Raw genomic sequence first — 23,966 nt, 5'->3', positions numbered from 1 at the left:
ACCAAATGAGTCAGGGGTGTAAGGGCTGAATGTGGGCCCAAGCCTTCTGCACAAGCCCACCCAGGAGAGACAAAGAGGGTCTTGCATGGGCCTGTCCTTCTGAGGCATGTGGCCAGGCAAGCCTCAGTCACCCCCAAGGCAGGGACCACCTCTGCCGCCCTGCATCCCGCCATCCTGGACTCCCAGCCCTCCCTGTCCCTCCACGTGAGCACTGGCGGTCAGTGTGCCCTGGTGACAGCGGCAGGGCTGAACTCTGCCCTGGGCTAGCTTTCCACATGGCTTTTGGCTTCAGACTGGGGACACCTCTTGGAGGGGTGAGAGCGATCTTGAAAGAGGGGGAGGGGGACACAGCAGGGACTGGTGCCTGTAAGGATGCCATAGGTGACAGTCTGCAGGCAGGGGTGGAGCTGACAGGCAAAGGGCCCACTGTGTCTGTATCACTGTGTACCAGTGTGTCATCTGTGTGTTTGTGTGTCTGTTGACATGTGTGTCTGTACTGTATATGTGTATCTTTTGTGCGTCTATGGACGTGTGTGTCTATCGTGTATCTGGACATGTGTCTGTCAACCCATGTATCTTTCAATCTCGTGTGTAGTCTGTCTCTATATGTGTGTCATGTGTGTGTGTTGATGCATGTGTCTTGTGTGTGTCTATCTTTTGTCTGTGTTGTCTCTGTGTGTGGTGCTATTTCCCTGTGTGGACGTTGAGATGCATGTGGCTAATCCTCTATGGGGGGCTGGTGCCTTTACATATATGATTATGTGTGTCCTTACAAACCCACATTCTGGGACTGGGAGAGTGGCAGGTGAGGGCACACGGGGTGGGATCCCCGAAGTCACAGCACTGCTTCTCTGAGGAGTTCTGCTCTTTATTGTCCATTCTATTCACAAACAGCACGAGTTCCTACTGCGAACACTTCCTGAGGGGGAGCTCAGCCAAGCAGGGGCCAAGGAAGAGGCCAGTGAACCTCTGAGACAAGGGCTCTAGGGCCTGAGGCCTGGATCTTCTGCCTGGGGTCCCTGAATGGGGAGAGGGCAGAGGCAAGGCAGGCTGGAGCCCTCAAGACCCAAGCTTTCCCCTCATTCCTCTTAGGAGGGCTTCTTCCCACTCTCCCCCTAGAGAAACGGAGGCAGGACAGGCTCGGCCGGGTGAGGAAGGGCTTACCCTTCCTGGGGTGGGCCTTGGTCGGGGCCCAGGAACATCCCGCATCTGCCACATAACTTCTTGGGCTGCACATTCTTCCTGGGCACCAGCCAGCAGCTGGCGCACCGGGTGCCATACTTCTTGTACCTGGGATGGGGGCACAGAAATCCAACATTCAGGATGCACCAGGGACACAGAAACCACCACAGGGAAACCACTTCCCCTTCCCAATACCCCATGCCAGCCAAGCACAGGCTGACGGGAGACCCTACCCCAGCTCCCTCCTCCAGTCTGCAGACCTGATGCCACAGGCATTGCAGAGAGGTGTCCCATCTTCGGCATCTCTCCAGAGTGGGGTTCTCTGGGTCCTGCAAGAAGCACAGCGCCTGGGCTCTGGAAAGGCAGAGGCCAAAGGGCAGGAGTCAGAGGTCAAGCGTCCACGCTCAGGAGGCTCGCGTGGGGTGGGGAAATCTGGGAGGATCCCTGTGAAGGCCCCGCGGGGCTCTGGGCCGGTCCCGGGTGTTGCCATATCTAAGACAAAGGGAAAGTCAGGAAGGGAGACAGATGGCACAGCTTGGCAGAGGAGGAAGCCGGGGGTGGGGGTGACTCAGCAGAGTGAAGGGGGCACTGAGACTCATCCTGGATGGGTCTAAATGGGGAAGCAGGGTGGGGAGTAAGACAGGGAAGATAGAAGGCGCCCCCCCCCCCCCCCCCCTTATTTATAGCTCTCATGTCTCCAGGACTCACCCAGGGCCTCGCTGCCTCCTGGGTTGGCCTCGGGGCCTGTAGGGGGAGCCTGAGAGCGGCTGCTGCTGGCCAGGCTGGGGGACAGACAAGGCTCAGTATTGGGGGATCTGAATCCTGTCCCAGAAAGCCTCCCAAAATAAAGATTTACTACGAAGATATCAGGCATCCCTCATGCGGCATCTGATGTCTGAAAGGCCTGGCTTTGTCCCTCATTAGGAATAATAATAATAATAATAGTAATAATTTGAAGAGATAGTTCGCTTGGGACCATCCTGTCAGGTTGAAACCCCATTTCTCTCTGCCCTTGCTGTGTGACCCTGGAAAAGTGATGTCCCCCTCTGTGCTTCAGTTTCCAAACCTGTAAAATGGGCTTTACAAGGACCACACACATCAAGCGCTGCATGTCGCCTCTGAACTGCTGCTCCTGACAAACGGCAGCTGTTGTCATTATTGGAAAAAGTAATGGCAGCCGCCGTCAGCACGGCCAGGCCGGTCTCGTAGAGAGGAGCCCAGGCTCGGCCCGGGCTCGGACCGGCATGGCAGCGGGACGGGCCTGGCACAGCCCTGCTTGGCCTTCGGGGAGCCCATGCCTGGAGCGCGTACCCTCAGGCCCTGTCCCTATCATTGCCATTAGCTGCATAAAGGGCGCCCTCCCGCCCCGGCCCGTTCCCACCTGTAGCTGCGGATGATCTCAAGGCTGGAATCCGGCTTTATCTGAAACCTCAGGGTCACTCCCGCGAACCGAGGGTCCACTTTCTCGGCGCCCTGGCGGGGGTTTGACTGCTTCCGGGGCCTCCTCCGAGGTGGGGCTGGAGGGGCTGCGGAAATCTCAGGAGGCCCCAGGCCGCGTCCTCGCTGACCAGTTGGGGTCAGCATGGCCCTGGGATCCCCGGCCAGGGGCGGAGGATCCAAAACCCCCAGGGCCTTCCGCTCCCAGCAGGGGCCCCGGGCCGGGGTGTCCTGGGCAGGGGGCTCCGCCAGCCCCGCTGCTGTCTCTCGGAGGAGGTGCAGGCTGGTGACGGAGTCCTGACGTGCAGGCCAGAAGGAACTGGGGACAAGGGGCAGTGTGGTCACCACCCTTCCTGGGCAGCCCTACCCAGGCCTCAGCGAGGGCAACTGCAGGCCCCTGGTGACACGGGACCCCACGTATCCCTGGGGATCAGAGCCTCTGCTTTGTAAGTACCAGTAGCTAACACGGTGGCGCCTGAATAACCCCGGGAACCGAACCAGGGTCATGACCCCTTGGCCACTGGGCCCATTTGGGAGAAGGGGCGGCTCCTTCACGCACCTGCTGCTGGTTCGGAGGCACCTTGGGGTCCTCGGCGCCTGTTGGGCGGGGGGTCCGGGGAGCGGCTCGGGGTCCAGACATGATGGCGCCAGTAGTTCTCGCAGCAGCAGCATGGAGAGGTCTGGCGCTGGCTCGGCCTCCATCATGCCCCCGCCCAGCCCCCTCCCCGATCCCGCCCCGCCCCGCGGCCCACGGATGAGCGCCACCTGGGTGAGGCGCAGTGTGCGTGGTGCGGCAGGGGGCAATGAGCCCCACCTGGGGGCGGGGCGCTGCCGGACCCTGCAGCCTCGCCCCCACCTGTAGGCCAACCCAGCCCTTCCCCTTCCTACTCCCGGACTCTGCTGGGCGCCCTGCACACCCCTCGTGGCCTGGGACCCTGCAAATCCCTCCGCGGCTGCAGGGGCGGGGCCTTGCCCTGCTGACGCACACGTAGCCCTCCAGCCTCCTGGCCCTGTGCCAGGCCGCTGCCTCAGTTTCCCCGCGGGCCCCGTCGCTGCTGTGGGAGGTGAGAGTCGAGGGCCTGGAAGATGAAGTTGTAGTTCCGGGGCGGGACGGGGCTGCCCCCACCTCCCCGCCAAGGACACTCGGGATGCTGGAGTTCCGTGAGGTGGTTTTATTGTCACTAATTAGATTCCACCCCTTTCCACACGCAGGTTCTCCGGGGCTTGGAGAGGCTGCCCCAGCAGGGGCCCTGTCTCCACCAGAGCCTGGACATGGGGTCTCTCTGAAGCATTTGGCCTTCTTGGTGCTTCTGACATCTCTCGGGCCTGTCCACGCTCTGGGCTGGGCTGGCAACGTGGCTGTTTCTCCAGTCCTGGCCCTTGGGCCACGGGTGTCCGGGACGGTCCAGCTGCCCATTATCAGTGCGGCTTGGGGACGTGACCGTCCACGTAGAAGTTCCTGGTGATCTTGGGCAGGGTGAATTCGGCCCCTTCCAGCTCAGGGGTCAGGATGATCTGGCAGCCCAGCCGGGAGTTCTCCTGGAGGAGGGGGGCCATGTCCAGCATGTCATCCTCCCTGGGCGAGGGAGGCAGTGGTTAGCAGTGGGCACGCTGGTGCAGCTGGTGAGGAGGGCTCAGAGGAGCAGAGAGAGATCACCTCTCAGGCCAGGGAGGGGCAGGCTGAGTCCGGGGGAAGGGTTAGAGGGGGAGAAAAGCTGGGGCTGCCCTCAGCGGCTGCCCAGTGGACCTCTGGACACTGGGAAGGAAAAGGCTCAACAGCCAACCCTGCGGCTCCGAGCTGCGAGGGGGCTGCCCGCTCACCTCTCATCAGGAGAAGGCAGAAAGTCCAGGTGGTCCTCGCTCACATACACATGGCAGGTGGAGCAGGCCAGGGACGCCTCACAGGCCCCTGGAGGGCAGCAAGTGAAGGGAGTTTAGGTAAGTGGCATCATCAGGCTGGTGTCACCCAATGAAAGACATAAGGGAGAAGCCTTCTGTTTCACCAAGTGCCCCTAATCTTTCCCTCCCGCCTGTATGCCCTGTGGGAGCCCCCCCCCCCCCCCCCCCCCCCCCGCTGTTCCTGAGCTGTGGATGGGTTTTGCAAAGGGATGTCCAAGGTGTCGCATTTCCCAAGGACACTCCAGCAAGCTGAGAGGGAAAGGCCAGGCAGGTTCCCAGTAGCCTTTGAAGTCCCCTGCTGTGACTGTGCTGGGCAAATGTGTTCCTGCCTCCTTTCTGCTCCTGAAGGAGGGACTGGCTCACTCAGCACCAGTGCATCAGGGGAAGGAGACAGGAAATAAAGGCAGAAGCTGGGGTTTTCTGATTGTCCCTGGACACATTCCCAATCCTCTGGCTGATGACTGAGAACTGTGCTTGGGGATAATGTCCCTCTTGGGCTAAAACCTTCCAAAGGGTCTTCACAGCCAGAATAAAATCCAGACTCCTCCACGCAGTCCTGGTGGCTCCCCCACCCCTTCACTCACTCCACATCAACCACACTGGCTCCCGGGGCTCGCCGCCGCCACCACCCCATGACCGCTGCACTTGCTATACCTTCGGCCTGGAATGCTCTTCTCGCCACTCTTTTCGTGGCCAGATCTTGTACTCAGGAACCCAGCTGTCCTCCAAGTCCCCCTGCCTGTTTCTTGTCCTTCCCCCTTGTTAATTTATTAATTTCTGTACAGCATTGATCACACCCTGTCAACCTGTCTTCCTCTCTCTGTACTTGGCACTGAGCCTCACATGGCATGTTGTAGATGCTTGAGAGACATCTGTTACAAGCGAATGATAGGACAGAATATTTTCCTTTCTCTTCCAGACATGTCGGATAATGAGAGTGGAGAAGCAAGGCAGCCTCCTGACCCAGCAGAACCTCCCTGTCTACCAGGGAGAAATCAGGCCTTGAAACTCCAAGTGGTCCCTAGTATCTCTTCCTTCACCCTGTTTCCCACCTTGTTAGCATCCTCATCCCTGAGATCAAGATTACCCTATCTAATAAAAGAGTAATATGCAAATTGACCATCACTCCAACACACAAGATGGCCACCACAACATGGCCAGCAGAGGAGGGCAGTTGTGGGTGATCAGGCCTGCAGGGGAGGGAAGTTAGGGGCAACCAGGCCAGCAGGGGAAGGCAGTTAGGGGCAATCGGGCCAACAGGGGAGTGGTTAGGGGTGATCAGGCTGGCAGGGGAGTGGTTAGGGGGCAATCAGGCTGGCAGGCAGAAGCAGTTAGGGGCAATCAGGCAGGCAGGCAAGTGGTTGGGAGCCAGCAGTCCTGGAATGTGAGAGGGATGTCCGACTGCCCTCGAAGGGTCTCCGATTGGAGAGGGTGCAGGCGGGCTGAGGGGCACCCCCCCCCCCCATGAATTTCGTGCATCGGGCCTCTAGTCTAATATAAATGTCCCAATTAGTCACTACACACTAACCATGTGCCAGGTACTAAGCATTACACATGAGATCTGTTTACTCTTCTGTAGCAACCCAAGGAAGAAGGAACTAAGTTATCCCATTTTATAAGTGAGAAAACAGAGACCCAAAGGTGCTAAGTACCTTGCTCAGGGTCACACAGCTTCTAAAAGGCAAAATTTGAAAACAGGCCACCTGCCTCTAAAACTCATATTCCAATCTATGTCCTAGACTGCCAGCTACTGGATTCCAAACCAAAACTGGAGGAAGGCCTGCCATAACCCGCACTCCACCCCCAACATCTCCACCTCTCTAATGACTAAATCAGCTTCCCTATTACATTCACCCAACAAATAACCCTGTACTTTTTTTTTTCAGACCACCCTTTTCAGTTGCTGATGATATAATTACATGTTTACTCCCTATTAGGTTGAAACTGGTGTGAAATGACAGGAGCCTTACCTATTTTAGTACATTGTTGCCTGGCACACACTAGTGTTCAATATTCATAGAAGAGCAGCATAGGTTTAGTGGCTAAAATTGCTGGGTTTGAATCTAATTTTGCCACTTCACCTTGGACCAGGTGTACATAACCTGGGACTCAATTTCCTCTCCTATAAAATGTGATAATCTGCCTGGCCAGTGTTGCTCAACCCATGAACCAGGAGGTCACGGTTCCAATTCCTGGTCAGGGCACATGCAAGGGTTGCAGGTTCACTCCCCCGTAGGGGGCGTGTAGGAGGCAGCTGATTGATGGTTCTCTCTCATCACTGATGTTCCTATCTCCCTCTCCCTTCCTTTCTGAAATAAAAAAAAATATATATTTGAAAACAAAAATAAATAAAATGATAATATATAAATAAAACAAACGATGACATAAAGTTGTCATGAAAAGTCAGTTAATATGTGTCAACATGCTTAAAGTAATGTCTGCTATTATTATCTTTCTTTCAACAAATACTGACTTAATACCTGTTGTGTCTAAATACCATGAGAGGCAACAGATACATGTAAACAAGGAAAACTGCGTTTCTGATCTCATTCTGGGGAGAGATGACAAAGAAGGAAACAAAATGGTGAGAAGTGCTATGAGGACAATAAAACACTGTCACGTAAGAGGGAGGCTGGGCCACTCTAGGTCCACTGAAGGGGATGCTATTGTCAGGAAGATGACATTTACGCTGAGAAGTGAAGGATGAGAAGAAACCAGAAGATCTGATGGAAAATCACTTCAGACCCTGGGGCGGCAAATGCAAAGGTCCTGGGGCAGGAATGAACTAAGCAGTTTGAGGAGCAGCAAGAAAGCCGGTGTGGCGAGAAGAGGAAGGAAGGAGAAAGACAACACAAGCTCCCAGGCAGGAGTTGTCATGGCCTCCAGTAAATGCTCAATAAACAAAGCCGGAGAGGGAACCTTGAGAGCTCCCTGGGCAGGGGATGAGGCAGTGCTGCGGAGTCTAGATTTAGCTCAGGACCGTGGGAAGCCATGGAGGGTTAATCAGCAGAGAGACAACTAAGGTGTGCGTGTTGTTGTTTTCAAGGAATGAAGGGCCTCGGAATCCCTGTGCCTGGCTCCCACCTTCCAGGTCCACCCCGTGGCGCTGGGCCAGGTGGAGAACGTTATCCCCGACTCTGCCTCTCACCGGGATCCGCTGGCCCGACCGGTCTACGAACACCACGTTCACCCTGAGGACAGAGGGATGCGGATGCCGCATGGACGCGGGCCCGGGTTCCGGTGGAGTCCAGGCTTAGGGCAGGGAAACAGGACGGAGCGCAGGGGGACTCTAACGGTGAGGCTGCGGGGAAGGTGGGGGCCGGGAAAACCTCGTGGGATGAGGAGTGGGGAGTCCTCCCGCCCCCACCCGCACTCACACGTCCCCGGGCCGCTCGGGGCCGCTCGGTTCTTCCTCCCCCGCCGAGCGCGAGCCTGGAAAACACAGTTGGGTGAGCCGCGCGCAGCGCCCTGCGGGCATCCGACGGGTTAGTGCTGCCCAACCCCGGACCCGAGGCGCCGCAGGTACCTGTCACCCGGAATTTCCTGGCGGTCGCTGGTGACGCCGCCTCCCCGGATCCCCAAAAGCCCCCAAAACGGCTCCACCAGCGACCTTTGGTCACCCGCAGCAAGAACCCAGCACTCACGCCACCCCGGGCCACGGAGGCGGCCATGACAGGCGTCACGTGACCCGGAACTGGAGCATGCGCGGTAGCGCGCGAGCGAGGCGGACTAATTACCGCAATATAAGCGCCCACGGCGGTGGGGCAGCAACGCTGGAGTTGGGGGGCAGAGGCAGCGACGGGATCTGGCACACCAAGACCTGTAGGGCCACCCCAGCCCTCCCACCCAGGCCCACTGTCTCAAGAACCAGTCAGCTCTGCTTTCTTTAAAACCATTTACTTACAAACTTTAATTCAGCAAAGGTCTGTGTGAGAGGATGGGGGACCCCCAGAGTAAGAAGGAAGCTGTGGCCTAGCTGGCCAGGGGCGGACCCAGGGTCACTTCAGGTCAACAGGTCCTGCTGGTGGGCAGGGGCAGAGTTTATCTGCATGGAGTTGTGTGATTCCAGCAATGGTCCAAGGGGAGGCCAGCTCCAAGTGACCTGGCCAGGGATGGAGGTGCTCATCTTCAACATGGGGGGAGTCAGCAGAGGCTCAGTGAGGTGCACAGTGCCGGACTCCCATAGACAAAGAGCAGGGGACTGGTTTCAGTGGGCAGAGGAATGGTGGAGTTGGTTTGCTAAGACCAAGGCTTTGGCCTTCTGTCCCCAGGGTGGGGGCCCTGGGTAGAGGGACCCAATCCCCAGGCCAGAGCTGTTTGGTCCTGAGTCAAGCTTCCAGAGCTTGACGTCTGAGAGGCTCTGGCCAGTGGGTTTGGGGCCCGGCTTTAAGGCATCAGAAGGCAAGGGGACTGTGGCAGGGAGCAGGGCACCCAGAGCTGGGGTACAGGCCAGACTGGGCAGGCAGGGGCAGGAGGCAGCCATGCCTGCAACAGACATGAGAGAAAGAGAAAAGAGCCGAGCCATTTCAAACCGAAGAGTGTGGAATGGAGGCTCAGACATGTTGAACCTTGCAGGTATAAGACCTGGGGGTCGTCAGGATTGTTTAAAAAATAATAAAAATTAGAAAAGGAAACAAAAGTCAATTGTCAAAGTTAAAAAAGGGGGATAGTCTCTGATCCTCACGGGAGGTCAGGGAAACCTCCAAGGCACTCGAAAGGCCAAGATACAGGAGCGACGAGGCAGAAGAGGGCTCCCGAGAGGCAGGTGCTGGCGGACACAGGGAGGGCAGAAAGGGGCCCAGCCTGCTCTCTCTTAAGGCTGCAGGGTTTCCGTGCTAGGAGCAGACCAGAGATGCAGAGTAGCCCCCAGACTCTCCCATACTCCTTGGGCTCCAGCTGGTTGGTCAGCAAAGTCTTTCAGAGATTTTCTATTACTGAAAGGAAAAAACAAAACAAAAACACAAAACACCAGAAAACCCAGAAGCAATTTGGTGCAGGCCCTGGAGCATCTCTGGCACTAGCCCCTTAGAAAATCCTCTTGCGCTTCAGGTACGAATCTGCATAATGGCCACCAAGGCCTTGGGAGTGCTGTCCCACATAGCTGCCTTCTGGGCTGGGCTCTGGCGAGGGCAGCAGGTGGGCAAAACTGCGTTTCTGGCCACCCAGTGGCGTCTAGAAACAGAGGAGAGGGGGTAGCAAGTCAGGGGCCACCTGGGGGTCACCGTTCCCCAGCTGTGTGTGCCCTCAACCCTTGCCCGTACCTTCAGCAGGTGGCTATGGCCATTGGGCCCAGGGCCCAGGCCCAGGAGCCCTTCTCCGGAGCCCAGTGGAGAGGAACCAACCGCCTGGCAGAAATGGGAGATGGGATAAAAGAAACATCCCCCAGAACAAAGGTCAGGACTTCAGATTCAAATCATGCCTTTGCTGTTTACTCGCCATGATTGGGGGCATATTAGCCCTGTCTCTGAGCTTCAGTTTTTTCATCTGTCACCTGGGGCTAAGACCATCCAACACCTGGCTTCTGGGAGACTAAGCGGAGGCTCAGAAGGCTGGGCAGCACCAGGCGCTACACACACAGGTGCAGGAAAGCTGTTCTAATTCACCTTGGCTCTAAGCAAAACTGATCCCTGCCACCACCCTAACCTTGACCTAGGCACCGAGGGTCACAGGGATCCCTTGCATCCTGGTTGTCCCTGGGAACCTGTGCTCGGCTGGGGGAGGCTCCTCACCTTGTTAAGGTGGCTTTGCTTGAGGCCAGCCTGCAGGCCGCTGGTGAAGTAGGAAGTGGGCGAGCCCGAATAAAAGTGAGAGAAGGATCCCCCACCACCTCCACCACTCCGTTCGCTGAAGCCACTGGGTGGAGGGGACATCTGCAGAGAGGAGGCAGGCTGAGTAAGGAAGACTACTGCAGTATCCACCCGCTTTTGTAAACCACTCCTAAATGACTCTGGACTTTGGCCAACAAGCAGAGGTGCCTACCTCCTTTCTGCCTCTAGGGAATCCTGGGATCACCACCACGTGTATATGCACAGGCTGGCCAGCTGGAGGGTGAGTTCCACATGGAGCTCACCAGCAGAGACCCCCAGACAAGGCCCATTTACCAACCTACTGGCCACCAGGTATATGACTAAGGCCCCTGTAAATTGTTGAGCTTCAGCTGAGCTACAATGTGAGTGTAGAGAACCACCCACCCACCATCCCACAGAATGGTATGAAATGATAAAACGTTTGCTGTTCTAAGCCACAAGTGGTAGGACCACTTGTTATGCAGCAAAAGCTAACTGATACACCTGGAAGGTGGGATTCACAGGGCAGCTCTTACTTTGTGTCGGCTGGGTCCGTGAGGCCCGAGGGCTGGCTCCCGTGGGTGGGAGAAGAGCCGCCTAGGTCCCATGTCCTGAATGAAAGTGGGATAAAGTGTGTTGGGTTGGGGTCTGCACCAACCTCACTCTTAGCTGAATTCTCCAGCACAGATGTCATTAGGGAAGTTTGCCCCTTCCAGTAGAGGGGAAACTCGACCTGTGGAGTGGGGCAATGAGACAGAATGTGCTCTGTCCCAGGGATGGCTCCACCTAAGACCCAGAGATGACTACTATGAAGTCATGTGGCCCCACTGGAGCCAGGTGTTTGGAGTTTTCAAGGCAAGCTGAGCATCAGGGTTGTGTGGATGCTTGCAGTTTCTGTATGTTGGTATCAGCGTTTATTTCAGTGTTTTTTTTAATAGACTTCACTATCAATTGTTATTCTTTTATATATAAAAGGCTAAGTGACCGACCATACGTCCGTCCAACCATCTGGTACATATGACGCGCACTGGCAATTTAAAAATAAACGTTGACTCACGCATGCGCCATACATATAAAGCTCTCACTGGCACCAATCTAGACCGAGTAGGAATATTCCTACCTGAACCCGTTTCAGACATGGTCAGTTATATATTGCTTTCTCTCAAGTTTGAAGAGTGCGTGGCGTTAAAGTTGTAAATACTTCATCACAAGGGAAATCAGTCAAGCACTCTGAAAGTGTCTTTACTCTTAATGTGGTGTACAGGGAGATATTAGAGTAAGTTTAATCAATTTATCAGTCATTGTTTTTATATCATGTTTTTGGGTTTTTTTTTGTATCATGTTTTTGTTTTCATATCATGTTTTTGTTGTTGTTATTATATCATGTTGTTATTGTTTGTTAATCAATTTATATATTATTTTCATATACATTTTACTAATTTTCTTTCATCTCTGACACTTCTATTATAGAGAAAGGACGAATAGCGATATTAAAATATTTCTTCTAATTGATTTCCTTTCAACGTGCACGAATCCATACACCAGGCCACTAGTTTTCTTATAATAGAGTGCGGGTCAAACAACACAGGTGGCCTGCAAGTGGCCAGTCTGCAACATCTGACCTGGAAAACGTTGGAGTCATAGAAAGAACAGTTCCCCAGGGACAGAGACCGGAATCTCAGAGGGGAGAGGAGAGAGAAGGGCAGAGAGACAGGAAGCTGAGCCCTGTCTCTAAGGAGAAGCAGTACAGCCTAAGGCCTCTTGGGAGAGAAAGACAGACAGGAAGCAAGGTCTGATGTGCAGAAACAGACAAGAGACTGAAGGGCAAGGACTGTGTCTGGCATGTTCCCCACTGTCACAATGCTGGGCCTGGCACAGTCAGTGCTAGAGAAATATTGGTTTGGAGAATGACTTGCTCCCAGGGGACAAAGGGTCACAGTAGCCAGCCTTCGGGAGGGCTGACAACAGGGCAGAAAGATACTCACCGAAGGGTAGTCGAAGCCATAGCTGTCAGGAAGCCCTGGTTCGGGGGGCAGGCGCGTGCTGGTGAGGGGGCTGAGCAGGCGGGACTTGAGCTGGAAGGCTTTGCTGCTGCCGCCACCTCCACCACCGCCGCCTCTGGGGACTGGGGGGTTAGTCAGGGGGCCCTCAGCTGGGCGGCGGCTTCTCCCGGCGCCTCCCCAGCCCCGGGCCTCCTTACTCGCCAGATTGCTGGCAGGGAGCAGGCTGTGTAGGTTCAGGTAAGGGTTCAGGGGGATCCGGAAGTCCTTGGGGGGCTCCCCCAACAGTGAGACCTGTGGCGAGAGGGCTGGATTCGAGAGGGTTCCTGACGGGAAACATCGCAGGGCAGGAGACTGGAACAGTGCTGGGCCCAGGACAGGACCTTACCCCGGGCGGTGCTGGCAGAGGTCCACTATCTTTCTGTAGGCCTCTGAGGCCAGTGCCTAGGAGTCCCACAGGGGCAGGGGGTGTAGTGAGCTGGGCTGCTGGGGGACCCAGGCCCATGGGTTCTCGGTCGCCTCCGGAAGGACCAAGCAGTGGCGGTAGCAGGGGTGGTGGCTTCCCTCGCCGGGGTGGCAGCTCCGGGGGCAGGCCCCCTCCTACAGAGAAGAATGTCAGTGGCCCAAACATACAGGACCCTTCCTTCCCAGGGTCCTAAAGCATTTGCTTGGACCAGGGTGAACTGCCGAGGAACAACTATGCGCTGGGCACTGAGCAAGCCCTCTGCGTGTATCAGCTCCCAGAATGCTCATGGGTTCTCCCACAAGGTGGGCACCCAGCTGACAGACGCTGAGACCCAGAAAGGTTAGGGCACTTGCCCAAGGCCATGCAACTGGAAACGTACCACCCAATAGAGAAAGGGAAGCAGGATGGGCCCAGAGAGATGACCAGGGGCAGGGTCTGTTACCTGCAGACAGCTCCCCAAGGAGGTGGTTGGCCGACTGGGCACCAGGCTGCAGGGGGCCCAAGGGAGAGTCTCCCAGGATCCCAGGCTTCTGGGGACAGAGCACAGTCAGCCGGTGATGGGGGCAGTGTGGCCTTAGCAGCAGACAGGTATCGCCAAGGGTCTCAATGCCCCGCACACCCAGACTCTAGCCCACGCTGTTCACGGGTCCCCCAATGTCTGTGACACCCTGGCCATCATCCACCTGGCCAGCTAGTGGTAACCAAGGACCTCCTGCATGCCAAGGCCCACCTGAGACCCAGGGAACATGGACCATACACTCAGCAGTCAGGGCCTACCACCCCAGTGTTAGTATCACACACACACCGTGACAATCCTTAGGCACCCACCAGCCCACACCCAGCCTCCTGCTCATTATCACGGAAGGAGTCATTCTAAGCTACACATGGATTCAGTCAGTCTCTGAGACACACGAAAAAGTCCAAGCCCACAACTTCACACTGTTAGTTATCATCAGACATACTCATGCCACTGACAGGGCCCCAGTGAATCAAACCAGACAGGATAGTACATGTATGTTCTATTTTTCTGTGTCCATCTATGTGGGGTGTGTGTGTGTGCGTGCGCACGCACATGTCTCTGTCTGACACACCGGTACCATACTAAGGTGTGGTGTCTATTTTTGTGTGTGTATGTGTCCCCATGTATATCAGTTTTTGCATGTGTGCATGTGTCTCCGTGTGTGCACTGAGGTGGTATGGTATGTATATTTGTGTGTGTGTGTCTATTTTTGTGTCTTTGCGTGAGGGAGTAGGGGTGAAAGGCCATTCTATTCCCTGGTGGGGCCAGGTTCTTCCCCAAACTGAGTCCTGGGCACCTGTGACAGGTCAGGCCCCATATCAAGCACCAAGGACACAGCCAGATGGCCCACAACCCCGAAGGCGAGGCCCAGATGTGAGTCGTGTTTGAAACTGAAAGGGAAGGGGCTGTGGCAGCACGTGTGAGTAAGGAGGGAACCTAGGGCCCACACCCATGTTACCTTCTGACCCTGGGTCTGCAGGGCCAGCTGCAGCAGCGCCGTGGACAGAGCAGGCCCGTTGAGCAGTGGCATGGCTGGAGGGGCACCCAGGAGACCTGGAGGGAGACCCGGGAAATGGGCGGTGGTCCCTGGATGGAAGCCCCCCTCTGCAATTAGAGGCAGCCCTGCGCCTGAAGCCATGAGAGAGCAAGTGAACAGCCCTAAGGAAGGGCCTGGGAAGGGAGTCTGCCCTGGGAAAGGATGGCCCCTTTCCCACCACCTTGCCTCACTGCAGGCTGCAATGCTCCCACCTATGACCCCGTGCAGGTGACCTCCATTCTTAACACGGCTCTGGCTCATGGGGCTCTTGTCACAGGGAGCTCAGGTGGGAACAGTCCCTGGGAGACGCCCGGCTGAGAGGCTGGGGACCCCGCCCGCTGTTCACTCGACACGCCTTACCCTGCTTGCCTCCCGAGTTGCTGTGAAGCAGGGGATTGAGCAGCAGCTGGAGGGAGGCGGAAGGCCCCAGGCTGTTGAGCAGCTGCAGGATATTGGGTTCAGGCAGGAGCCCTTTGCCCCGATTGAGGGCCTGAGGAGAGAAAAGGACGGTGGTTCAGAGCCCTGCCAGGCCACAGAGGTGAGGCCCCATCCTTCCCTATTGCCGCCAGAACCTGAGTGGTGACCGACAACAGCCCTGATTTCTCAAGGGAAGGCCTGCCCCCTCTCCCCCGCCCCCCGCCAGCTTCCCATTCCCACTCCCTGGGCACACACTCACCGTGGCCTGGGCAGCGATGAGCGCAGCCAGCATGCTGCGCCCAGGGGGCCCTGGGGCACAGAAGGAGATGCGCAGGTGGCTGCCCCCCAGGGCCAGGCCGTCTGCCTCCTGCTGCACCTCTTCAGCCATCTCAGCAGTCTCATACTCCAGCACAGCGAAGCCCTTCAGCTGCCCATCCTGGCCGTATGCCAGCTGGTGAGGGTGGGGGGAGATGGACGTGAGTGCCAGGGGGCAGTGACCACTCTCACATTAGAGTGACAACTGTGACCAGGCATGGATCCCGATTAAGAGACCCCCTCCCCGCCAGAGAGGGTAGATTTTTGGGCCTGGCACTGTTCTGAGCCCTGTTCCTCATTAGCTCATTGAATCTTCTCCATGGCCCTGAGAAGCTGCATCCTACCCATTTCTCAGAGGGGGCAACTGAGGCTCAGAGAAGTCAGTATGCTCAAGGTCACACAGCTGGTGGGAGGACAACGTTGGGACCCGTCTCACAGGGATCAACTCCCTTGCACTTCATGCCAGTGTCACTTTGGGACTTGGAGATTCCTGAGCATAGGAAGCAAGCTGAGGTTTCAGGGCTGGGAGGAGAGGCTGGCTGGAAAAGAGGCAGGTGGGTGGCTTTGGAGCACCACCAAATCAGGAGCCTCAGGCCAAGGACACTGCAGCCAGGGCTGGGAAGGCACAGAGCCTGGGGGCAAAGCAAGTGGCCTCTGAGCTCAGGTGAAAGGTAACAGCCAGTGAGCCACAGGACAGGAACAGAGGTGCGATCACGGGCAGACCAGGGAGGCCTGTGCATCCCCCTTGATTGCAGCCCTTTGGTACTTTAGGCTCACAGCTCCTCCTCCAGACCCTTGGGCCAGATGTGTTCCCAGACTGAGAATTTTTAAGAAATCAGAAAGGGAGAATGCCACACATATTATATATTACACATCAGTCACTCCAGTGGGGTCCAGGGCACCCTGAAAATCAAACACGCAAATAGCTCTGCATCAAGACACTAAGAGAAAGGCCACGGACAGCCCCACATTGGTTCTCTGCTGCTAGACCTCTTGGTTTTCAGGATATTGTGAGGGCTGGCATTGTGGATGGAGGCTATCCCAGGGAAAGCAGATACTGGGTGAGAGCACTCAGCTGGGCTCTTCACTGTGTCCAGATGCAGGCACTGTCAGCATGCCCACTCTGCAGATGAGAAAACTGAGGCTCAGAGAATGGCAGTCCCTTGCCCAGGCCACAGAACTGGAGCTGGGATCAAGCAAGGCAAAGCTGATACCCTTAACAGGACTGGCCACCTCAGGGTGGTGATGGCTATCCCAAGAACTAGTATCATTTCTCTGGGTTCTGATTGATGTAGGGTGGTTTGGGACCCACCCAATGTCCACCAGGAGGGAATGGTCCAGAGTCCATAAAATGGAATATGGCACAGCTGCAAAGGGACTGAGAAAGCGCTCATGTCTGAACACGGAAAGATGCCCAAGACAGAATGAGTGGAAAAACCAAACCAACGCAGGCACAACAACGAATGGATCAAGAAGAGAGGAATGCAGGAACATACAAACACATTTGTTGAAAACGCTTAATAAAATCTCGCTGGAAGGACACAACAAACTGGTACAAGCAGGGGCGCTGCAGGAAAAGTGCTGGGGGGCCGGAGGGAGCCTTTACCACAGAATGTGCTCAATTTCCAAATGTGATTGGACTGTCCTTTCAGAAAAGCAACTAAGTGGAAAAGGCTTTTTTCACAAGGTCATGTGAAACCTGCTTTATACATATTTATAACATTCAAGCATTTTTAAGCAACTCTGTAATGAAATAAAGCAACTATAATATGGAAACTTGCCTGTGAATAAATGACAAAGTGCCTTAGAGTGAGTTGCTATGGGACCTTGGTCTCATCTTGATTATGTTGAGAATAAAGCTCCCCATCCCCAGGACGACAGCAGATTCCCAGAGTGGCATCGGCCATCGTGGGAGGCAAGGGCACCCAGTTAAGAGCACAGGCCCTGGAGTCAGCTGCCTGACCTTGACTCCCAGCCCACCTCCAACTGGCTGGCTGGCCTGGGCAGGTGCCCCTCCCTGGCCCTCAGTTTTCTCATCTGTAAGGTGGGGCAGCTACTGTATCTACCTCAAAGGGTAGTTGTAGGGATTCAATAAGATGTTCAACAAGGGCAGGGAAGGGTCCCACTCCAGCCATAGTAGCTCAGGGCGGCTGTCGGCGGGGGCCCAGCACCCGCTCTGCGTGCCAGGCAGGGTAGCCTCTAGCCATCAGCCCATCCCTGGCCAGGCCCCATACCAAGGCCGGGACACACATCTTCTCACAATCGCAGATGAATAGAGACTCAGAGGGTCAAAAGGCAACCAGATGGGGAAACTGAGGCTCAAAGAGAGAACTTGTAGTTCTTGCCAACCTCAACCTCCGCGTGAGGAAGTGGCCATCGAACAAATTCATCTATGTCCTGAGCCCCACCCAGGGCCTAACACACAGGAGGTGCAGGAGCATGAATGAATGCTGAGAGAGCAAGGAGAGGAGTTCCTACACATGTCCCATTCCCCAGGTCCTAAAACCATTCATACAAGAGGAGTGGGGCCACCTAACACCAGAGCTGGGGTCTGAGTCAGGTATCAGCTTCCTCTAGGCTGCCTGGGGCTCTGGAGTCAGGCTGCAGTGTTCCAATCCTGGCTCTACCAGGTCCTGGCTGCATAACCTGGGGCATGTTACTTGACCCCTCTGTGCCTCAGTGTCCCCGCCTGAAAATGGGGATAATACCTGTTACAGGTTGTTACAGAAAAAGGGGACAGCAATAACGTGCTCAGAATCCAGTGAGTGCTAAAGGAACGTCTGCCTTGGCGGGGAGGGGAGGGCAAGACCATCTGGGGCTCTGCCAGGGCTGGGCCTGGCCTATTCTCACCCCACTGTGCTTGTCACGGGCACACATACAGACGTGCCTGACAAATGTGACTTGGATGAACAAGGATTGTTTTGCTAACCAATGTGTGAACACTGAATCCCTTAAGAATGAACCTGGTCAATCCATTTTCTAACCTTAAGGCTAAACAGACTGTGGGCTCCTCCAGAGCAGTCTCCCCAATGCTGGGCCTGGGACCCAGTAGGTGTTCAAGAGACAGCTAATGAGTGCAAGAGTGAAGGTGAATGAGGGATGAACAAGCTTTCTGCCTAGCTTTTACAAAGGCAGCCTCACTTGCACTTCACATGGGGAGAGGCCAGCGAGGTTAAACCAGGCACTAGGGCAGCGGTTCTCAACCTGTGGGTCGCGACCCCTTTGGTGGTTGAACGACCCTTTCACAGGGGTCGCCTAAGACCATCCTGCATATCAGATATTTACATTACGATTCATAACAGTAGCAACATTACAGTTATGAAGTAGCAACAAAAATAATTTTATGGCCAAACCAATGGATATGGACAACAGGGGGATGAAAGCATGAGTGGGGGGGGGGTGTTGGGGGTTAACTGGGGGGGATGAGGACACACTGGTAATACCTTAACCAATAAAGAAATTAAATTAAAGATAAAAAAAGAAAATAATTTTATGGTTGGGTCACAACATGAGGAACTGTATTTAAAGGGCCAGAAGGTTGAGAGCCACTGCCCTAGGGGGAATGCAGGGATTTGAACCCCAGTCATCTGGCTCCTGTCTGAGCTCCCCCAAGTGGCCTAACAAGAACCCCATTCAAAATGGCAACGTCAACACTTTACTGAAAAGGGATCCAGGAGATTGGGGAGGGCAGGTGAACCCAAAGGACCCCTCCCAGGTGCTCCAGGCCTGGCATCTGCTCCCCAGGTTCCCACTCCAGGCACAAGCTCACCTGGCAGAAGGTCGGTGTGTGGACAGCCGACAGAGCCTGACGCAGGGCGTCCACATCACTGAAGCCAGGGGGCAGGCGGTCAACACAGAGGCAGCGGGAGTGGAGCAGGGCGGGTGTCAGCTGTCCCGCATCTGTCCAGTGCACATAGAGGGTGCGCGTGCCCAGCGGCTTGCCCAGCAGGTCCGATTTGGCACGGGCAGCCGAGTCCTTCTTCATGTACTCGGCAAAGCCATACCCCTTGGAATGGCCAGTGCGCTCGCTATAGACCAGGAAGCAGCGCTCCAGGCTGCCGAAGGGCCGCACCAGCTCCTCGAACTGCGGCTGCGTGAGGCTGGGGGGCAGGTTGGCCACGCAGAGCAAGGCGTCAGCGGGCTGCAGTTGCACAGACAGCTCGCGCTCCCGCAGGCAGCTCTGGTGGAAGGTGCTGATGGCGGCCTCGGCTTGCTCCCCGTTCAGCAGGGTCACAAAGGCTGCAGCGGGAGGGGGAGTGGTCAGTGGGGTCCCGGAGGGCCTGCCCCTCGGCCCCATGGCTGCCCGCCCTTACTTCTCATAAACCACGTGTGATCTCAGAATCACACTAAGACACCCCAGGCCCCAGTGGACTAGATAGTTGCCAGCCTTGAGCAACTTCTACCTCCAGGAGGCCTGCTCCCTGCCCTCACCCCCTAGCCGTTCTCAACCTACTCATGAGCTCACCTGCCCTCTTATATACTGTGCACCTGGCTAGGTGACAATAGGTGAGTAACTTGGGTGACACAGAGAGTAGTGGTCAAGCACGTGGTCATTAGAGCCTGGTTTCAACTCCAGCTTAAGTGGCTGTGGGGGTCTCAGTTTCCCCATCTGTTAAATGGGAATAACTTACTCCTCATAACCACCATTGTGCCAGCAAGGAAATGAGTGCAGAGCAGCGGCACCCGTAACAGAGGGGAGGAGCCTGGACTTGAACCCAAGCAAACAGGCTCCACAGCCCCACTCTGCACCCCGTCCTCACCACCTTTCTAGGCCAACACCTCTCACCTCTCATGTCTAAGCCCTGGCCTAAGCCTCAGTCCTGCTGCCCTCCTGGTTTGCTGTCCACCCAACAGCTAGCTTTTCAAAATGATTATCAGAATGTGCCATGCCTTATCCAGGGGCTTCTCACTGCAGGGGACAAGGGAGCCTGTGTGGCCTGTCTTTGCTAACCTCCTCTCCCATCTCCTGTTGCTACTTCCTGGACTATGCCAGGCACATGCCCGTGCAGGCCTTTGCATCTGTATTTCCCTGGAACACTGACCTCCCCTTCCTCACCTGGTTAATCCTGATCCACCCTTCAATCTGACTGGAAACATCACTTCCCCCATGAAGCCTACCCTGACTGCTCCTATTTCAGATCACAGCTCTGGGCTCCCACAGCACCCAGTAGCTTCTAGTCCTATGACCACTTCACCTTCACGCCTGCAGTTGTGTGAATGACATTCTCCCCCCGGACTAGCCCATCGCTGTTTGGTTCACAGCTGTGTCCTGTGTCCCAGCATATACTGGCGCATAATAAACATTTATTGAAAAACACTATAATGAGAGTCACTTAACCTCTGGAACCTCAATACCTGGCATATACACAGAAGAGGTACTTAGTAAAACAGTTCTGACTTGTTGCCCCTGCCAGTGTTTACTAAGTATCTACTGGGTGCCAGACACCCACAGCCTTTTTAGGTATTTTAATGATTTTAATGTGTTTTACCTTGTGGCCAACCAAGCAGGTCAAGCCCAATTTGCTGGTGAGAAAACTGAGGCTCAGGAAGGGTGAATCACTTGCCTCTGGCCTCCAAGTGAGGACAGACCAGGACTTGAACCCAGGTCTATTTGTCTCCAGGTCCCAAGATTTTAACCACTTACCCTAGCCCACCAGGTAGGTCTCCAGGGTCCCCGTCCTCACCTGCTTCTCACCCAAGTTACAGATTGCAAGCACAAGGACTAGAGGACACAGACACCCACCGAGGGTCTCCCACAAGGTGGGGGGTGCAAGGCTGACAGGACTTGTCCCTGTTCTCATGGAGATGACCACTCAGTGCAGGAGGCAGTGAGCGAGCCAGCAGTAACAGCCCAGAGTGATGGGGAGAGGCACGCAGGGCACTGCTGAGGAGCTGCCTGCCTGCACCTGGATAGAAGAGGGGACAGCTAAGAACGGAGGCAGCGGGAACGCCTGGAAGCTTGCCACTGAGGAGGTGGCAAGGCTGGGGCACATCCTTGCAAGAGAGTGTCAAGAGGAGCCTCAGACAGGTATTGAGGAGAGAAAAACAATCAGGTTAGGATTAGTTTTTTTTTTTGTTTTGTTTTTATATGTTTGAGTTTTAAAATTCATTTCAGAGAGAGGAGAGAGGGAGAGAGAAATAGAAACATCGATGATGAGAGAGAATCATTGACTGGCTGCCTCCTACACACCCCCTACTGGGTAGCAACCCGGACATGTGCCCTGACCAGGAATCAAACTCTTGGTTCATGGGTCAATGCTCAACCACTGAGCCCACTGGAGGGCTAGAAGTAGGTTTGATCCGATTTGCAATCAACTGATCAAATTTGATAGACCCTGGCTCCCTGGGGGAGGGCAAGTAGGAGTGTGAAATCATGGAGAGGTTAGTGGTGACTGCCATTTTGACAGAGATGGAGGAGCACTAATTGTTCTGGAGGTCTTGACAAAGACCAGACAGGCCTAGGTGACTGGCTGGGGGTATGGTGTGGGAAGTGGGGAGCAGCCTGGAGGAAGAACAGGAATATCAAGCCTGCTCCATAATGAGCACCCAGAAAAGACTGGGGCAACAGTCTGTCTTGTGCCGGCCTAGAGGATGTTGAGCCCAAAATTCAGGAGAAAAGATGCCAGGCCAGAAAGCACCTGGCTTCAGGGACTGTCACCCTTGCCACTAGCCCACCCCACAGCCCCACAAACCTGTCCCTTTGTATTTGTCCACAAAACAGTACTTGAGCTCATAGTCGCTGAGCAGGTCGTGCACTTCCTGCAAAGACAGAAGCCAAAGGACAGGGAGTCACCAGGGGCTGAAGGAAGCAATCCAGCGCAACCTTCACATGGGACAGCTACAGAGGCAGGCCAATTATAGTCCCCATTTAACAAAGGAGGAAACTGAACTCAGAGCAGTTACTTGCCCAAAGCCATTGAGGCCACACCTGGCAGAGCCGGGATTCAAAGTCTAATTGCAGATCCCGTTTTCTTAACCAACACAAAATACTCTTAGAGAGTCAGGCGGGTCTGAGTTCAAGGCCTAGCTCTGCCTTATGCCGTTAGGGAAGTTGTTTAACCCAGGGGTGCCAACCGGTGGTCCGAGAGGTCCAAAAGGTTGGCGACCGCTGGTTTAACCTGTCTGACTGACCCTTAATTGGAAGCCTGACTCCTTTCAACATTACAAGTTAGGTAATAACAAACCCATCTTGCAGATGAGGAAACAGGCTCAGAGAGGTGAAGGTCAAGACAGCAGCAGGAATGCCACCCAGGGGTACCTGACTGCGGACCCCGTATACTTGAAGCCCACACTGGGTGGCTTCACGTTCCTCCCAGTTCCCTCCTGCTGACACGGTTGCCTTCTTGTAAGCCAGCTGCGGGGGCGAGCCTCTACCGGCCTGCTTGTGCCAGATACACTGTGCACCCTGCAGGAGAGACAGTGTGTTCCCAGCTAAGAGATGGCAGGTGCTAGGAGGAGGGCTGACTCTAGGAATAAACCAGACCATGCCTAGTGGCGCTTGCCCCAGGTCTGTCCCCCGAGTCACGCCCTCCCCACACTTTGGTGGCCCTTCCAGCCACGTGCCCACCGACGGGGAGGGTGAGCCAGCGGCAGATGTGTCGGGGGCCCAGAAAGGAGGAATCCTGAGCAACAGGAAGAGAGAGCCCATTCCACCACCGCAGGGCAGGGCAGACCAGATGCGATCTCCTTGGGTCCAAAGAGCACTGGAAAGCCCTGCACCCGCAGGCCCCACGAGAAGAGCACCCCTGGCCAGACCGGCCAAGGGGAGCTCCACACAACGCGGGCCCCTCCTTTCTTTCAGGTCTGTGGGCTGGGGGCAGGAGACCCCTTTTTCCAAATAAATTCTGGGGCTTTGGGAGAACAAAGATCTCAGGAGCTGCTACAACTTCCGATCTATCTGTAAGAGGAGTTCATAAGCCGTGCTCTAAGCCAACCCTGAACTTCTGACTATGCGGTCTCGCCACCTCATGGCAGAGGGGAATGAGGATAAACACAATCAGAGCAGGGAGCTCCTGGCGTCTCTATTCCCACAGTCCCGGTCTAGCTGCCCATTCACAATCCCCCAACTTGGCCAAGGCTGCCCGCCCACTTCAATCACTAGTGCTCTTCCAAGCCCGTGGTCGCCGTTTACAACATCCTCCCTCAGTCCAAAGTTGGTTTCTCCCTCCATCACCGCCCCCCCCCCCCCAACAATCCGCCCTTGGTCTCTCCCAAACCCTCATGATCCTGCGTTCGGACTCTCCCGCCGACGCCCCCTACACCCGAGCACGCCAGCGTCGGTGTTGCCTGGTTCCCCTCGCGCACGCGCACGGTGGTATTTCCCGCCACGCTCCCACACCGCCCCCCCATACCTGGTTGGTCACGTCCCCCGGGAGGCCCCGGATCAGTATCTTGCGGCGGTTACGGAACTGGCGCTCGGTGTGTTCCAAGCGTTTCCTGATCTCCTCTGGATCTAGCGGCTGCAGTTCTTCTTCGGGCGCCCGGCGCTCTGGGGCATCGTCAGTTTCAACCTCGGCCCCAGGCTCCGGACTCAGCGGGGGCCGGTGAGTAACGGACACGTCGGCCGCCATCTTGGGAAACCCGGCGCCTTCTGGGACCAGCGAGCCAGGGCGGAGCGGCATAGAGCGGCAACGAGCGGCAACGAGGGCGCGTCCACCTATTGGCCGAAAGAAGCCCCTCCCCTTCTCTTCAAATCTCTCAGCCCATTGGCTAGGGCGCAGCCCGCCTCCCAGGGTTAACGCCCCATCTCGGCGCACAGCCTCCGCCCCTTGCCACCGCTGAGATGTCACTCAATAGACGCTCAGCGCTGTTGGGGGGCGGGGGGGGGGGGATCCCCTTAGCGCAGGTGGAATCCAGCCCTAGACTCCGGCGGGGCTGGTGTGGTTCAGTGGTTGAGCATGGACCTATG

General features: G+C 55.8%; 3 protein-coding genes across 3 annotated transcripts; all 3 read right to left on the bottom strand.

The window, feature by feature from the left end:
- Positions 1 to 847: 847 nt before the first annotated feature.
- On the bottom strand, positions 848 to 3,259 carry ZGLP1 (zinc finger GATA like protein 1). Its single transcript, XM_059695479.1, has 6 exons — positions 3,179 to 3,259; positions 2,564 to 2,982; positions 1,891 to 1,964; positions 1,443 to 1,536; positions 1,165 to 1,290; positions 848 to 1,019 (listed from the first exon to the last, which is right to left on the bottom strand). The coding sequence occupies exons 1-6, from the start codon at positions 3,257 to 3,259 to the stop codon at positions 932 to 934; spliced, it is 882 nt and encodes a 293-aa protein (XP_059551462.1). The 3' UTR covers positions 848 to 931.
- Positions 3,260 to 3,776: 517 nt separating this feature from the next.
- Positions 3,777 to 8,345, bottom strand: FDX2 (ferredoxin 2). The gene is made up of 5 exons (XM_059696854.1): positions 8,045 to 8,345; positions 7,896 to 7,950; positions 7,603 to 7,709; positions 4,441 to 4,528; positions 3,777 to 4,195 (listed from the first exon to the last, which is right to left on the bottom strand). The coding sequence occupies exons 1-5, from the start codon at positions 8,187 to 8,189 to the stop codon at positions 4,039 to 4,041; spliced, it is 552 nt and encodes a 183-aa protein (XP_059552837.1). The 5' UTR covers positions 8,190 to 8,345; the 3' UTR covers positions 3,777 to 4,038.
- Positions 3,777 to 23,674, bottom strand: RAVER1 (ribonucleoprotein, PTB binding 1). The gene is made up of 17 exons (XM_059696852.1): positions 23,410 to 23,674; positions 21,751 to 21,817; positions 18,828 to 19,297; positions 15,003 to 15,194; positions 14,687 to 14,816; positions 14,249 to 14,343; positions 13,213 to 13,300; positions 12,693 to 12,904; positions 12,290 to 12,598; positions 10,841 to 10,915; positions 10,248 to 10,388; positions 9,780 to 9,863; positions 8,423 to 9,690; positions 7,896 to 7,950; positions 7,603 to 7,709; positions 4,441 to 4,528; positions 3,777 to 4,158 (listed from the first exon to the last, which is right to left on the bottom strand). The coding sequence occupies exons 1-13, from the start codon at positions 23,626 to 23,628 to the stop codon at positions 9,544 to 9,546; spliced, it is 2,229 nt and encodes a 742-aa protein (XP_059552835.1). The 5' UTR covers positions 23,629 to 23,674; the 3' UTR covers positions 3,777 to 4,158; positions 4,441 to 4,528; positions 7,603 to 7,709; positions 7,896 to 7,950; positions 8,423 to 9,543.
- Between the last annotated feature and the right edge of the window lie 292 nt (positions 23,675 to 23,966).

The sequence above is a fragment of the Myotis daubentonii genome, chromosome 5 (genome assembly GCF_963259705.1).
Source record: "Myotis daubentonii chromosome 5, mMyoDau2.1, whole genome shotgun sequence".
Classification (NCBI taxonomy): domain Eukaryota; kingdom Metazoa; phylum Chordata; class Mammalia; order Chiroptera; family Vespertilionidae; genus Myotis; species Myotis daubentonii.
Note: the sequence above shows the minus strand (reverse complement) of the source record. Positions and strands in the feature narration are given on the sequence as shown.

Coding starts and splice junctions, on each gene's coding strand:
- FDX2 (XM_059696854.1), bottom strand. CDS start 8,189: ATGGCCGCCTCCGTGGCCCGGGGTGGCGTGAGTGCTGGGTTCTTGCTG. Junction 7,710..7,895: donor CCCGAGCGGCCCGGGGACGT/GTGAGTGCGGGT, acceptor CTCTGTCCTCAG/GGTGAACGTGGTGTTCGTAG. Junction 4,529..7,602: donor CCACGGGGTGGACCTGGAAG/GTGGGAGCCAGG, acceptor GCTGCCCTCCAG/GGGCCTGTGAGGCGTCCCTG.
- RAVER1 (XM_059696852.1), bottom strand. CDS start 23,628: ATGGCGGCCGACGTGTCCGTTACTCACCGGCCCCCGCTGAGTCCGGAG. Junction 10,389..10,840: donor ACGGACCCAGCCGACACAAA/GTAAGAGCTGCC, acceptor TCCTCTCTGCAG/ATGTCCCCTCCACCCAGTGG. Junction 9,691..9,779: donor GCCATAGCCACCTGCTGAAG/GTACGGGCAAGG, acceptor CTCTGTTTCTAG/ACGCCACTGGGTGGCCAGAA.
- ZGLP1 (XM_059695479.1), bottom strand. CDS start 3,259: ATGTCTGGACCCCGAGCCGCTCCCCGGACCCCCCGCCCAACAGGCGCC. Junction 2,983..3,178: donor TGCCTCCGAACCAGCAGCAG/GTGCGTGAAGGA, acceptor AGGCCTGGGTAG/GGCTGCCCAGGAAGGGTGGT. Junction 1,537..1,890: donor AGGAGGCAGCGAGGCCCTGG/GTGAGTCCTGGA, acceptor CTGCCTTTCCAG/AGCCCAGGCGCTGTGCTTCT.